The sequence below is a fragment of the Bufo gargarizans genome, chromosome 3, assembly GCF_014858855.1.
Source record: "Bufo gargarizans isolate SCDJY-AF-19 chromosome 3, ASM1485885v1, whole genome shotgun sequence".
NCBI lineage: Eukaryota > Metazoa > Chordata > Amphibia > Anura > Bufonidae > Bufo > Bufo gargarizans.
The window spans coordinates 21,970,751-21,983,874 of record NC_058082.1 but is presented as its reverse complement, the minus strand read 5'-3'; the positions used below and the strand labels follow the sequence as shown (position 1 = coordinate 21,983,874).

The following is a 13,124-nucleotide window of genomic DNA, read 5'->3' as shown; positions in this document are numbered from 1 at the left end:
AATGTTTATTTTCATCGCCATATTCTGACCCCTGTAACTTTTTTTGTAGTTATGTGTAGGGAGCTGTAAGGAGGTTAATTTTTTTGCGCGATGATCTTTGCTTTTTATTGATACCCTTTTGGGGTCTGTTTGATCACTTGTTATTTTTTTTTTTGTGGGATGTGAAGTGACCAAAAAATGGTGAATCGGCCATTTGGTCTTTTTTTCCGTTTCGCTGTTTGCCGTATGGGATAAATATTTTTAAATTGTATAGTACAGGTGTTTTCGCACATGCCTATGACATGTATTTTTGTTATTGTTTACATATTTTTATTTACATTTTAGGGAAAGAGGGGTGATTAGAATTTTTTATATATCTATATATTTTTTTAAAGCATTTATTTATTTTTTTACACTTTTTTATAGTTCCCATAGGGAACTATAACAAGCAATCATTAGATTGCTTCTCTCATACACTACAATGCATTAGCATTGGAGTGTATGAGAAATACACTATGGGGGTATTTCTAATGCAGATTGCGGTGCAAAGGTTATTTTCGTCACAATTTGTTAATTTTTCCTGCTCATGCCAGGTCTCCGTCTCATTCATCATTTTCTATGTCTGTTTTAGGTGTAGAAAATGGTCTAAATGTAAGACCTGCAAGGAAGCTAGCTTACATTTAGACTGGTGTTGGATACGTCAAGTTATGTAGAAGCCAGCGCCTCTTCATAGCTTTGGCGGATCCAATGCCAGCTAAAGGAGTTATTAAGACCAGCGTCTAAAACGCTGGTATTAATAAATGACTCCTATGTTCCTATGGAGCCCTGGCAGGGGCTCCATTGGAACTAATATGTGGCAGCTTCTGTTCATTCAAGAGGACAGAAGCTCACACACACTGCATCCAGCTCCCCTGATCCTTGCCAAGTGGGTTTTTGCTTGCTCTGATGCTGTGGTCACATTTGACCATGGCATCTAAAGGGTTAAACGTCCAGAAGGTGTCCATAGCCTTTAAAGCCTTTAAAAATATTCTTTGACCTGCTAGAAAGGTACATTATGTTATCAGTAATGAATGTAATCTTCTTACCAGCATCTGTATTCGTGAGCTATCCCCTCCCTTCTGATGCTCAGCCATGTCATGTAACCAGCAATCAGACTTTCCAAATAACTCAGCATCTTATGTGTGGACATGAAGTCAGTTTCACTATGTATTCCTATGGGAGCCTCAATGTCAGTCTCATAGGAATGAATAGAGAAGTACCTGACTTCCTGCCCTGTGTCAGTTGGAGATCAGAGTGCTGGTCACATGACACAGCTGAGGATCAGAAGGGTGGTTATTAGTGTTGATCGAGCATGCTCGGCCAAACACCAGTTTCGGCTCGAACATCTCGATGCTCTGCACATGGCGATATTCTGCCGAATACCGCATGTGCTCGAGAGCAATGCTCAAGTCTCCTCCCCTCACGTTTGTTGGCTGCTACGCAGACAATAAACGTGCAGGTAGGTACTGCCCTTCACTGCAATGCCGTAGCCATGTTGGTTACTGGCATTACAGTCATTGGCTAGTCGGAACGCGTCATCGGGTGCTATATAGCACCGATGACACGTGTTCGTCTCAGTGTTAGTCAGGGAGAGCTGTGCTGAAGAAGGGAAAGATAGTGTAGGGAGTGAAATTTTCTTTTTTTTCAGTTGAAAAACTTGTCAGAGACCCAAAAGTCCTTTTAGGACTATTGTTGTGTATGGCAGCAGCAATTCATATTTTTAGCGCAACCTGCGCTAAATTGCTAAAACTTTACAGACCCAAAAGTCCTTTTAGGACTATTGTGTGTGGCAGCAATATCTATTTTTAGCGCATCCTGCGATAAATGGCGTGCAATAGTTAAGCCGCTGCAGACAGCAACATTATCTGCGCTACATCTCCTGTGTAACGTGTGCGAATCCCAAAAATATCTGTGACATCCAGTGTACTTTTTCCGTAGACGGTGTCCGCTGCAAACAGTGCCATTACCTGGGGTACATCTACTGTGTAATGTTTTCACATCCCAAATATGTAACTGTGACATTCCTTGTAATTTTATATTAGCCGCTGGTGACATCAGCGACATTATCTGCGGTATTTCTCCTATGTAGCGTGTGCCCATCCCAAAAATATGTGTGACATCCAGTGCACTTTTTCCGTAGACGGTGTCCGCTGTGGACAGTGACATTAGCTGCGCTACATCTCCTGTGTAACGTGTGCACATCCAAAAAATATCAGTGACATCCAGTGTACTTTTTCCGTAGATCGTGTCCGCTGCGGACAGCGACATTATCTGCGGTATATCTCCTGTGTGACGTTTCCACATCCCAAATACCTTTTCAAATTTTTTTGCGCATACACTTACAAATCCTACGCTACTGTACGTGTGACATACTTGCAAGCATATATACTATTTAATATGAAGAAGGCGAGCAGTAAGGCAAAGGGAAGTGGCCGTGATGCTGATGGTGCATGCAGAGGCCGTGGCCCTGGGCGCGTTGAAACTGTGCCTGCTGCCAGAGTACAAGAAAAAATAATAATCCACGATACCTAGCTTCATGTCCCAGTCTGCAGGGCGGTGCAGGACAACGCTCTCGAAGTCAGACCAGTGCGACCAGATGGTCGGTTGGATTGCAGCAGATAATGCTTCCAGTCGGTTAAGCACCATCCTGTCTTCCACCAAGTCCAGTTTCAGTAGCCAAGGGTCTGGTCAACGCAATCCTCACCCTGATCCTCCTTCCTCCCACCATGGATAGATTTGCCAAACAATTGATCCCACACTCGGATATTCCGAGGAGCTCTTTTCAGCGCCATTCCTTAATTTGGGCCTCTCGACAAGCCTGCCTAAAGAGGGACATGAGATCTTGTGCCCTGATTGAGCATCCACAGTCACAAGAAGATGATGGTGGGGAACGGCAATAGGTGTTTCAGAATGTGGATGATGATGATGATGAGACACAGTTGCCAATAATTTAATGGCAATTAGTGTCTCAAGAGTTTGATGAGGATGAGACACAGTTGTCAATAACTGAGGTTGTTGTTAGGTCAACAAGTCAGGAGGATAACCAGAGTGAGGAAGTGGAAGAGGAGGTGGTGGACGATGAAGTCACTGACCCAACCTGGGAAGGTGGCAAGCCGAGCGAAAACAGCAGTACAGAGGGGGAGGTATCTACAGCATCACAACAGGCTGGAAGAGGCAGTGGGGTGGCAAAAGGGAGAAGGTGGGTCACACCAAACAGGCCCGCAACTGTTCCCCGGAGCACCCCCTTGCTGCAGTCTCTCTTGCCAAGGGGTAGGTGTTCTGCAGTCTGGCGCTATTTTAAGGAAAGTGCAGACAACAAAAGAATTGTAATTTGCAACCTGTGCCATACAAAAATGAGCAGGGCCGTGAACACTAGAACCTCACCACCACCAGCATGATCCACCACATGGCATCAAAGTACCGTAATAGGTGGGCCGAATGCCTGGGTCACACTACTGCCTTCTCTTCCCCTATGGCACGTGCTGGCTAATCCCCTGTCGAAGGCGCAGGCCCGAATGCCTCCCTGCCCTGCTCCTGGACCTTCGCAAGTACCATCAGCGACCACATCCACTTCCATGTCCCAGCACAGCGTACAAATGTCCTTACCCCAGGCATTTGAACGCAAGTGCAAAGACCAAGCCACCCACCCACAGGCCATAGCACTAAATGCACAACTTTCCAAATTACTGGCCCTGGAAATGTTGCCATTTAGGCTTGTATCTGTAAAAAATAAATCAAGGCAACTGGACGTACTGAGTAGAATAGAGGCGGGGGGTTAGACATCTATTGTCTGCCACATACAATGCTGTCTTGACACCTTTTTCTGGAAAATCTTTATCACCTACTGACTCCAATTAGGATAATGGAATCAACACCTTTGACCCCATGCTGGGTATAATGACCTCTGACCCCATGCTGGGCATAATTACCAGATGTTGATTCAGTTACATATTTATTCCCAGAGAATTTTTGTACAGTCACTCAGAATTGAGAAAGCTCGTTGGAAGAACAAGTGAAACGTTTTCAAGAAATCTACAGTACGTCCAGTTGCCTTGATTTATTCTTTACAGATATACCATGACCTGGATAAATGACAACCTTTACAGACATTTAGGCTTGTGGACACTGAGGCCTTCCGCAGCCTGATGTCGGAGGCCGTCCCCCGTTACGGAGTCCCCAGCTGCCACTATTTTTCACTGTGTTTTTACACCAGCATGTGTCCCGTAACATCACCCGTGCCCTGACCAACGCAGTTACTGGGAAGGTCCACTTCACCACTGACAGATGGACAAGTGCTTTTGGTTAAGGGACGCTACATTTCCCTGATGGCACACTGGGTGAACATTGTTGAGGCCGGAAGTGAGTCGTACCCTGGGATGGCACAGGTGCTACCAAAGCCAAGGATTGCGGGCTCTAATTCCATCAGGGTTTACTCCACTACTTACTTTAGTGGCTCCACCCCCACTTCTCCTCCTCTGCCTCCTCCTCCACTTTCACCTCTGAATTATCCTCTTGCAGCACCAGTCAGCCATCAGTCGGTAGCTGGAAGCAGTGTAGCACTGCAGTGGGATAAGCGCCAACAGGCCATGCTTAAGCTGATCTGCTTAGGTTACAAACAGCACACCACTGCAGAGCTGTGGCAGGGGATAAGCGACCAGACTGAGCTGTGGCTCTCGCCACTCAACCTAGAACCAGGCATGGTTGTGTCTGATAATGGCCGTAACTTGGTGGCAGCTTTGGAGCTCGGCAAGCTCAGACACATCCCATGCCTTGCTCATGTCTTCAACTTAGTGGTTCAGCGGTTTCTCAAAACCTACCCCAATTTGCCTGAGCTACTGGTGAAGGTAAGCCGCGTGTGTGCACATTTCCGCAAGTCCTTGACAGCTTCCGCCGGTCTGTCAGCGCTCTGTCTGTACAATTGCCAGCTCACCGACTATTGTGCGACGTGAGCACGCGCTGGAACTCGATGTTCCACATGTTGGCCAGGGTTTGTGAGCAGCAGAGGGCAGTAGTGGAATACCAGCTGCTACATGGTCATTGCCTTTCCAGTCAGCTTCCACTCTTCACAAGTGAGGAGTGGGCATGGATGTCTGACCTCTGTGAAGTTTTAAGAAACTTTGACGAATCAACACAGATGGTAAGCAGTGATATCACTATTATCAGCGTCACCATCCCACTTCTGTGTCTACGCAAACTCTTGCTGCTCACAATTAAGGCCGATGCTTTGCATGTGGAAGAGGTGGAAATGGGGGAAGACATTACACAGGGTCATAGCCAGACCACCCTCAGTTCGTATTCTCAGCGCACATTGGATGATGAGGAGGAGGAGCAAGAGACGGTTGCTTCCGCTACAAAGGGTAGTACCCATGGAAGTTTAATTCCTATCTGTTCAGCGTGGATGGGCAGAAGAGGAGGAAGAGAATGAGAAGATTGAGAATCATCCTCCTGACGACAGCGAAGTCTTGCCTGTTGGGACTCTGGCTCACATGGCTGACTTTATATTAGGCTGCCTTTCACGTGACCCAATCGTTTTACGCATTTTGGACAACACCGATTACTAGTTGTTCACGCTTCTCGACCCCCACTTCAAAGAGAACTTCTCATCTCTCATTCCTGTGGTGGAGAGGACGAGCAAAATGGTACAATACCAGAAGGTCCTTGTGGAAAAATTGCTCCAAAAATTTCCAGCTGACAACGCTGGCGGCAGAGTACATAGTTCCTTGGGCAACCGAGGAGGGGAGACGAAGGGAACACACAGCAGTTCCAACAGAGGCAGGGAAACACTCGCCAAAGCCTGGGACAGTTTCATGACAACCCGCCAGCACCCTCACCCTGACGCACGGCCTAGTGTCACAAGGAGAGAAAAATTTTGGAAGATGGTGAAGGAGTACATAGCAGACCGTGTCAGTGTCTTCAATGATCCCTCTGTGCCTTACATCTACTAGGTTTCCAAGCTGGACACGTGGCACGAACTGGCGCTCTACGCCTTGGAGGGGCTGGCCTGTCCTGCCGCCAGCGTTTTGTCAGAGCGGGTATTTAGTGCTGCTGGGGGCATAATAACTGATTAGTGCATCCACCTGTCAACTGGAAATGCTGACAGGTTGACTCTTATAAAAATTAACAAGGCCTGGATTGCCCTTGACTTCTCTACTCCACCAGAGGAAAGCGGCTGAACATAAAGGCACTTTAAATGTGTTTTTTTTTATAATGTACTGAATACACTGAATTCACATGCACCCCCTCCACCACAAAAAAGGGTATATGGTTTAATCTTAATTTTCTTGTCATCCTCCTCTTCCATCATATCAACATGCTTATTAGTCTGCCTTCGCTCCTAATGTTGTAGAGGGTCGGCTCACCTGCAGGCTCTCGCATATAATGTTTTAGGGGGTCAGCTCACCAGCAGCCCCTCACCTACAATCTTTAGAGGGCCAGCTCACCTATAGGCACTAGCATGTAATGTTTTAGAGGGTCAGCTCACCAGCAGGCCTTCACCTACAATCCTTTATAGGGTCAGCTCACCTGCAGGCCCTCGCATATAATGTTTTAGAGGGTCAGCTCACCAGCAGGCCCTCACCTACAATCTTTTATAGGGTCAGCTCACCTGCAGAACCTCGCATATGTTTTAGAGGGTCAGCTCACCAGCAGGCCCTCATCTATAATCTTTTAGAGGGTCAGCTCACCTGCAGGACCTCGCATATAATGTTTTTGAGGGTCAGCTCACCAGCAGGCCTTAGCCCTCAATTTTTTCATTGGTCAGCTCAGCAGTATGCACTCACCCATAATTTTTTCGATGCTCAGATCAGCAGCAGGCACTCGCCCCTAATGTTTTAGAGAGTCAGCTCTGCAGCAGACCCTCACCCGTAATGTTTTAGAGGGTCACCAGCAGGCTCTTGCTCCTAATGCTTTTAAGGTCACCATCAGGCCATCAATCATAATTTTTCAAGGGTGTATGATGCCCTCCTTTATGTGTAATAAAGGGTGTATCAGAGTTCCGGTTTCTTGTAATTTTTGGAAGCCCTTTCACTTAGTGCATAGGGTTTATGAGTGTAGGAGTCCCACTACCTGAACAATTGTACCACAATGTGAACGAGGCCCTCCATTATGTGATATACAGGTTGTATCGGAGTGCCTCTTACTTGTAAGTTTTCAGTAGTACTTTCACTTTATATACAAATAAGTATACAGGAAACAAAGTTTCCTAACACTTTTTCATCTAAAATCTTCGGTTTTGTGCGTACTAGTGTCAGTTTGTATAAGTGGGGTACTACTAGGACAACATCGTTCCCATCAGCGACCTAGGAGTCCAAGATGCATCCAGACATCCTCCCCATGCTGTTCCCGAACCATTTTGGTGGTCTTTCCATCAATCTCTGACCTTTTCCTATGAACCAGACACCCTCCCCTCTTCAGAGCAGGGGGTGCCTGGTTTAATGCTCGGGTTCTCCCATTGACTTCCATTGTGCTCGGGTGCTCGGTAGAGCACCCGAGCACCCGAGGTGTTCTACTCGAGCACCTGAGCACTTTGGTGTTCGATCAACACTAGAGGGTATAACTCACAAATACAGTCACTGGTAAGAAGATTACATTTACTACAGTTTACATCATGTACCTTTCTAACAGGTCGAAGAATATATTTTTTGCGGGAGTTCTACTTTAAATTACACCTCTTAATACCAGGTAGTTTTTGCTCTGTGTATCTGTTTAATATTTTTGTACCTAAAAAGCCAAGTTTTGTCATTTTTTTAATCATCGGATAGTGAATCAGACAAATGACATGTGTTTTGCAGGATTTTCTGTTTTTTTGTGTATTTTATAGTAGTTTGTAGCCAGGACACAATAGAACTTAGTTTTTTTTTCTTTGCAAGAGATATTTTATATTTTCTTCTATACTGAAGCGTGTAGTGAGGTTCTTAAAGGTCACAGCTCCGAGGCCCTGGTTAAAATCTCCAATTTGCTGTTCTACTTTTGAATTAAGCCATAACAGGCAATTTTTTATATTTCTTAATCCATAGGTCATGCTGAGACAAGAAGGTCACAGCAACAGCCAAGTCATCCAAACACAGACAACCTCAGCAGTGGTTTTACTTCCCGATTCTGGTTTTTATATCATAGAAGTGCGAGCCGTTAGTGAAGGTGGAGACGGGACAGCCAGTTCCCAAATCAGAGTGCCATCATATTCAGGTAACCAATGTGTGCTTTCTTGTGATATACCTGTCCTATTACACTTGTCAGGTAGGAGACTGCAGTCATCATGTTCTTTCTACCATGTTTCCATTAAACCAAATGGGTACCTGCAAACAGTCATCTTTAGGACAGGAGTAGGCAGCGTTGTAGATGTGGAAGTCTACTGGAATAAAATGGAAGGTTGTGAAGATCTAGCACATTAAGTATTTTCAAGAAACTGATGATGCCACAATGCAAACTGTACTATTAAAACATAAACACTTGCCATCCTATGCCTTTTAATCGAGACGTGTCCACTCTTGTTTTTCCACATACTGCACTAAAGGGGTTGTCTACTTTTTGGCTACATTTGACCAACGTGAATGTAATATGACATGTACTAATATACGTAGCTTTTGTTGATTTTCTGTGCCGTTTGCTATATTTCATATTTCAAGTCATGGCCCTTGATGGGCAAATTTTCTGTACTGTTCACACAGGAGACCTGTCCATAAAATGGCGGCTGATGGAGGGTCCTGTGACCAGGCACAAATAATTCTAAACACATGGATTAGTCTTCTCCACTCAAATACACCACCTCTGCTATCTGTACTTTGAGAGTTTGTGTAGTGTATTTGAATGGAGGAGACTATGTGATTTGCCTCATTACATGACCCTCCATCAGCATCACATGACCCATCCATTCTCCATGTGGACAGCACAAAAGACTTGGCCAAAAATTGAGAATACCTTACGGAATAATGAAATGCAGAAAATGGCGCAGAATACCAACAATGGTTATATTAATAAGTGTTGTATACTTAACTTACAGGTACACTGATCACTAACTAGAAAGTAGACCACCCGTTTAAGAACTCCAGGTTTATTTTACAAGTTCAATACAATATTACAACATGCTATCAAAGCTTATGACTGCAATGCACATCGCAGCCAATTGGTGGCCACTTATAGACACCTCTAGCATAAACAACTCCCAACAGAGTATTCCTAAATCATAGTGTCTTTCAAAGTTGGATGTCTCCTGCTACACATTTCATGATCTGCTAAGCCAAGAGGAAAGCTAAGGAATGGCATATCTGTAGTTCTAAGTGCTCCTGATCTCATTAGTGGTCCATCACACTGCTCCCATTAATAGTGCCACCTGAGTGTCCTCATTAGGAGTGCCATCAAGTCCAACCACTTGGACCCTCCATCAATCTAAGTGTGCCACCAGAGTGTTCCCTATCAGGTTGCTCCCATTAATAGTACCATCATAGTCTCCACATTACTAGTACCAAATACTGCAAAAAAAAAACGGAGCCACATGAATTGAGAAGTATGACATGGTGAAAGAAACATAGCAACGTGAGCCATAGGTTGCTCAGTAGTGCCAGCTTGGTAGTACCTCTTCTTGTCCCAACTCTCTGGAAGTACTAGAGTGCTATGAATTAGTTCAGTGCTGTGGATTGAATTGTCTGCCATGCTTAACTAAGGCCCAGGCTTCCACTCAATTGATCACGATCAAAGGTTTGTAGACACATGGTTTAAGGGATAGATAGTCTTCCCAGCTTGCTGGATACAATTATTGCCTTTAGGTCTCTGTGACATCATAAAAGATACATTAGGGCGTTGTCCCATGATTAACTATTACTATTCTTTGGTAAACAGAATTTTAGAAATGAAATCTATGATTCCCTCTCAGAAAATGCACCTAATGCGTCCAATTCCAGAAAGAAGAAGTTGCTTCTGGTGCGGATTCTTATTAGCCGGAGTAATCAAACTCCTGCATGTGTACAAGAGTATCCGGGGCGGTGGGACTGAGCTATAGCACATGTGTGATCACTTGCGCTGGACATATTTAGTGGACATGCTGAGGGGAAATCAAAGAACCCCAGGGGGAGCCATAACAGGCATGTCACAGCAATATCTAGACTCAGGTGCAAAGTAACTGGTAAATTAATATTTATTTGTAGGTCAACCCTTTTAATCAAACCTAGGAAGGTGTTGCCAATAGCAGTGAAACCTCTCCTATTTGTAACATAGGTTTCATAGGTTGTTATAAATGAGTTCCATTATTTATTACTTATTTCTCGATATTATATATGTAGATGATATATTACACACAGAGGCTCTGGTGACCTGGAATGAATGGCACTTCCACATTATTCCCTGCTGGAAATTGTTCTAGATTCCATAGTAAACGCGGAGAAATAGTCTAATAGATCATTTGTTTCATACACATAAATTAGTCTCTGCATGTTGTGTCATTTAGTCCAATTGATGAATGAGACTAAGAAAAAGCATTTAATATCTCACATCAGAGGAGCATTCACCTGACAGTATCCTACTGAGCGAACACCATTCATGAAGGTCTGCTACACCATTAGTTTTATTGCTGTTCTGTTGGATGCATCCGCTGCCCTAATAGACTGCGACAAAACTCCGAACCTTTCCTAGCCATAAAGGCGACATAGACCTGCGGTTCACAATCTTCATATCCACAAATATTAATGTAATGAAAATGATAAATGTTATAAGGGGTCAAAATACATATTGCGCTGCATTGGGAAGAATATGTCTGACCAGTCATGAGAAATAGATGTAGACGTACTCGTAGGTTAAAGGGGTTTTCCGAGATCTTGTTACTGATGACCTATCCTCTGGATAGGTCATCAGTATTTGATCATTGGGGTTCTGGTTTCTCCGGGAATTAAGAAAATTTAAATACGTAAATATTACTTTATTATAAATATATTCCCAAATACCTTTCATTAATTATATTGGCTCGTTCTGTCTAGGGAGCAATCATTAGGAGAAACAAAATGGCCTCCGTCCTATTAGGACACACAGAACCTGTCCTAATCACACAGGAGGACAAGTTGCTTCAGTATACTGAGGTAAAATGCTGCCTCCGCAGGAGCAGAGAGGAGGATGAGGAAGCTCTTTACCTCAGTGCTGTGAAGTAACTTGTCCTGCTGTGTGATTTGGACAGGTTCTGTGTGTCCTAATGGGACAGTGGCCATTTTGTTTCTCCTAATTGCTCTCCAGACAAAACGAGCTATTATAACTAATGTAAGATATTTGGGAATATATTTATAATGAAGTAATATTTAAGTATTTTCATTTTCTTAATTCCCGGAGAACCCCTTTAAGGAGAAGCAGTCACCACGAAAATGCTGTCCAATCTACCAGCATCATCATCAGACAGCAGGGAGACCTGAGCAGATTGATATATAGTGTTCTGGGAAAACATTCAGTATAGCTTTCAAGTTATTGATTAAACTCCCTGCTCATTCTGGGGTTAGGAGTCCAGTAGTTGGTCCTAGTCAGTGATTGGCATCCTTTTTTGAATGCTTGTTATGGCTGTCAATCACTGACAACATCCCCCACTCAACCACTGGACTCCTAAGATAGTAAGGCTAATAGCAATTAATTCATAACTTCTAGTAGAAATAATAATGGAATGGCACAACATAGAGCCATAAGAATAGATGTTCCAGAATTGTTATTACATGGAGAATGCATGAAGCTATTAAAATGGACATGTCAGGAGTGGTGAGAGGTCCTCTTTAAGTGGCAAAATATTGTCTTTTGATAAGTGATTTCCTATGGATCTCAGATTTTTTATCTCTGTAACAAGTTTCTTTAGATACTTTACTGCCTTTTGAATTATTAAATAATACATTTCCTTAAATTATTAACCATTCTGCTTTCTTGTCTTTATAGAAAAAGTAACAAGTTCACAGTCAACGCTTCATAATATGTCAGCCTCGTCATCTTCTTTAACATTACTATTGGCACTGGTTATTCCCACAACATCATGGTGAAGATGGATTTTTTATTTATTTATTTATTTTTGCTTTGGATTTTTCTTTTTTGTTGCTTTTTTTTATTTATATTAAAGACATGATAAAAGTTACTGATTGAATGAAGACATTGGAGAACTGGACCTATTCTTTATCCTAAATACTCAAAGACTACATGGAAAGCAAAAGAACCGGAGAATCGATTTCTGGCTGTTTTTAGGTTTTTCTGTTTTGTTTTTTTCTTTTTATAAATATATATAAATATATAAATAGACTGGTTTGCTAATAGCCTTTAACAGCTTCTGTAAAAAACAAAAATGAAAAAACAGTTCAGTAACTTTGGTCAAACGCTCTGGGTTGCACTTTTTTGGTTTGCTTTTAAATCGCCCAGTTCTTGAATCATATAACTTTACGTTGTTAAAGCAGTGGTGTGCAATACATTTGTGGTATTGAATGACATGGTATGAAGTGCAAATATAGAGCTGGTGATATGGTATTTGTACATTTTCTTAACCTAATCTTTTTATTATCTCTTCACTGCAATGGCATAAAATGCTTTCAGGCCTCATGCACATGGCCCTATTTTGGATCTATACTCCCTCCAAGTTGTAAGGAGCCATAATAGGGCACCAATAGACTTCTTTGGGGCCCTACTGTACCTCTATATGGCTCCAATTTCATATGGAGGTTAAGGGAGATTTTTATGTTGGATATTTACTTATTTCATAGGAGGATTGTGGCATGTTCCCTTGTATGTAAGGACTCTTTCACACTTGCATTGTCCGGATCCGGCGTGTACTCCATTTGCCGGAATTACACGCCGGATCCGGAAAAACGCAAGTGAACTGAAAGCATTTGAAGACGGATCCGTCTTCAAAATGCGTTCAGTGTTACTATGGCAGCCAGGACGCTATTAAAGTCCTGGTTGCCATAGTAGGAGCGGGGGAGCGGTATACTTACAGTCCGTGCGGCTCCCGGGGCGCTCCAGAATGACGTCAGTGCGCCCCATGCGCATGGATGACGTGCCATGTGATCACGTCATCCATGCGCGTGGGGCGCCCTGACGTCACTCTGGAGCGCCCCGGGAGCCGCACGGACGGTAAGTATACTGCTCCCCTGCTCCCCACTACACTT

General features: G+C 43.6%; 1 protein-coding gene across 1 annotated transcript in view; it reads left to right on the top strand.

The window, feature by feature from the left end:
* Nucleotides 1-12,344, top strand: part of CNTN5 (contactin 5) — a 579,181-nt gene extending 566,837 nt beyond the window's left edge. Inside the window, exons 23-24 of the mRNA XM_044285392.1 lie at nucleotides 8,034-8,202; nucleotides 11,911-12,344. Coding sequence (XP_044141327.1) covers nucleotides 8,034-8,202; nucleotides 11,911-12,011 — 270 coding nt within the window. The 3' untranslated portion in view covers nucleotides 12,012-12,344. The remainder of the gene's footprint in view (nucleotides 1-8,033; nucleotides 8,203-11,910) is intronic.
* The last annotated feature ends 780 nt before the right edge of the window (nucleotides 12,345-13,124 follow it).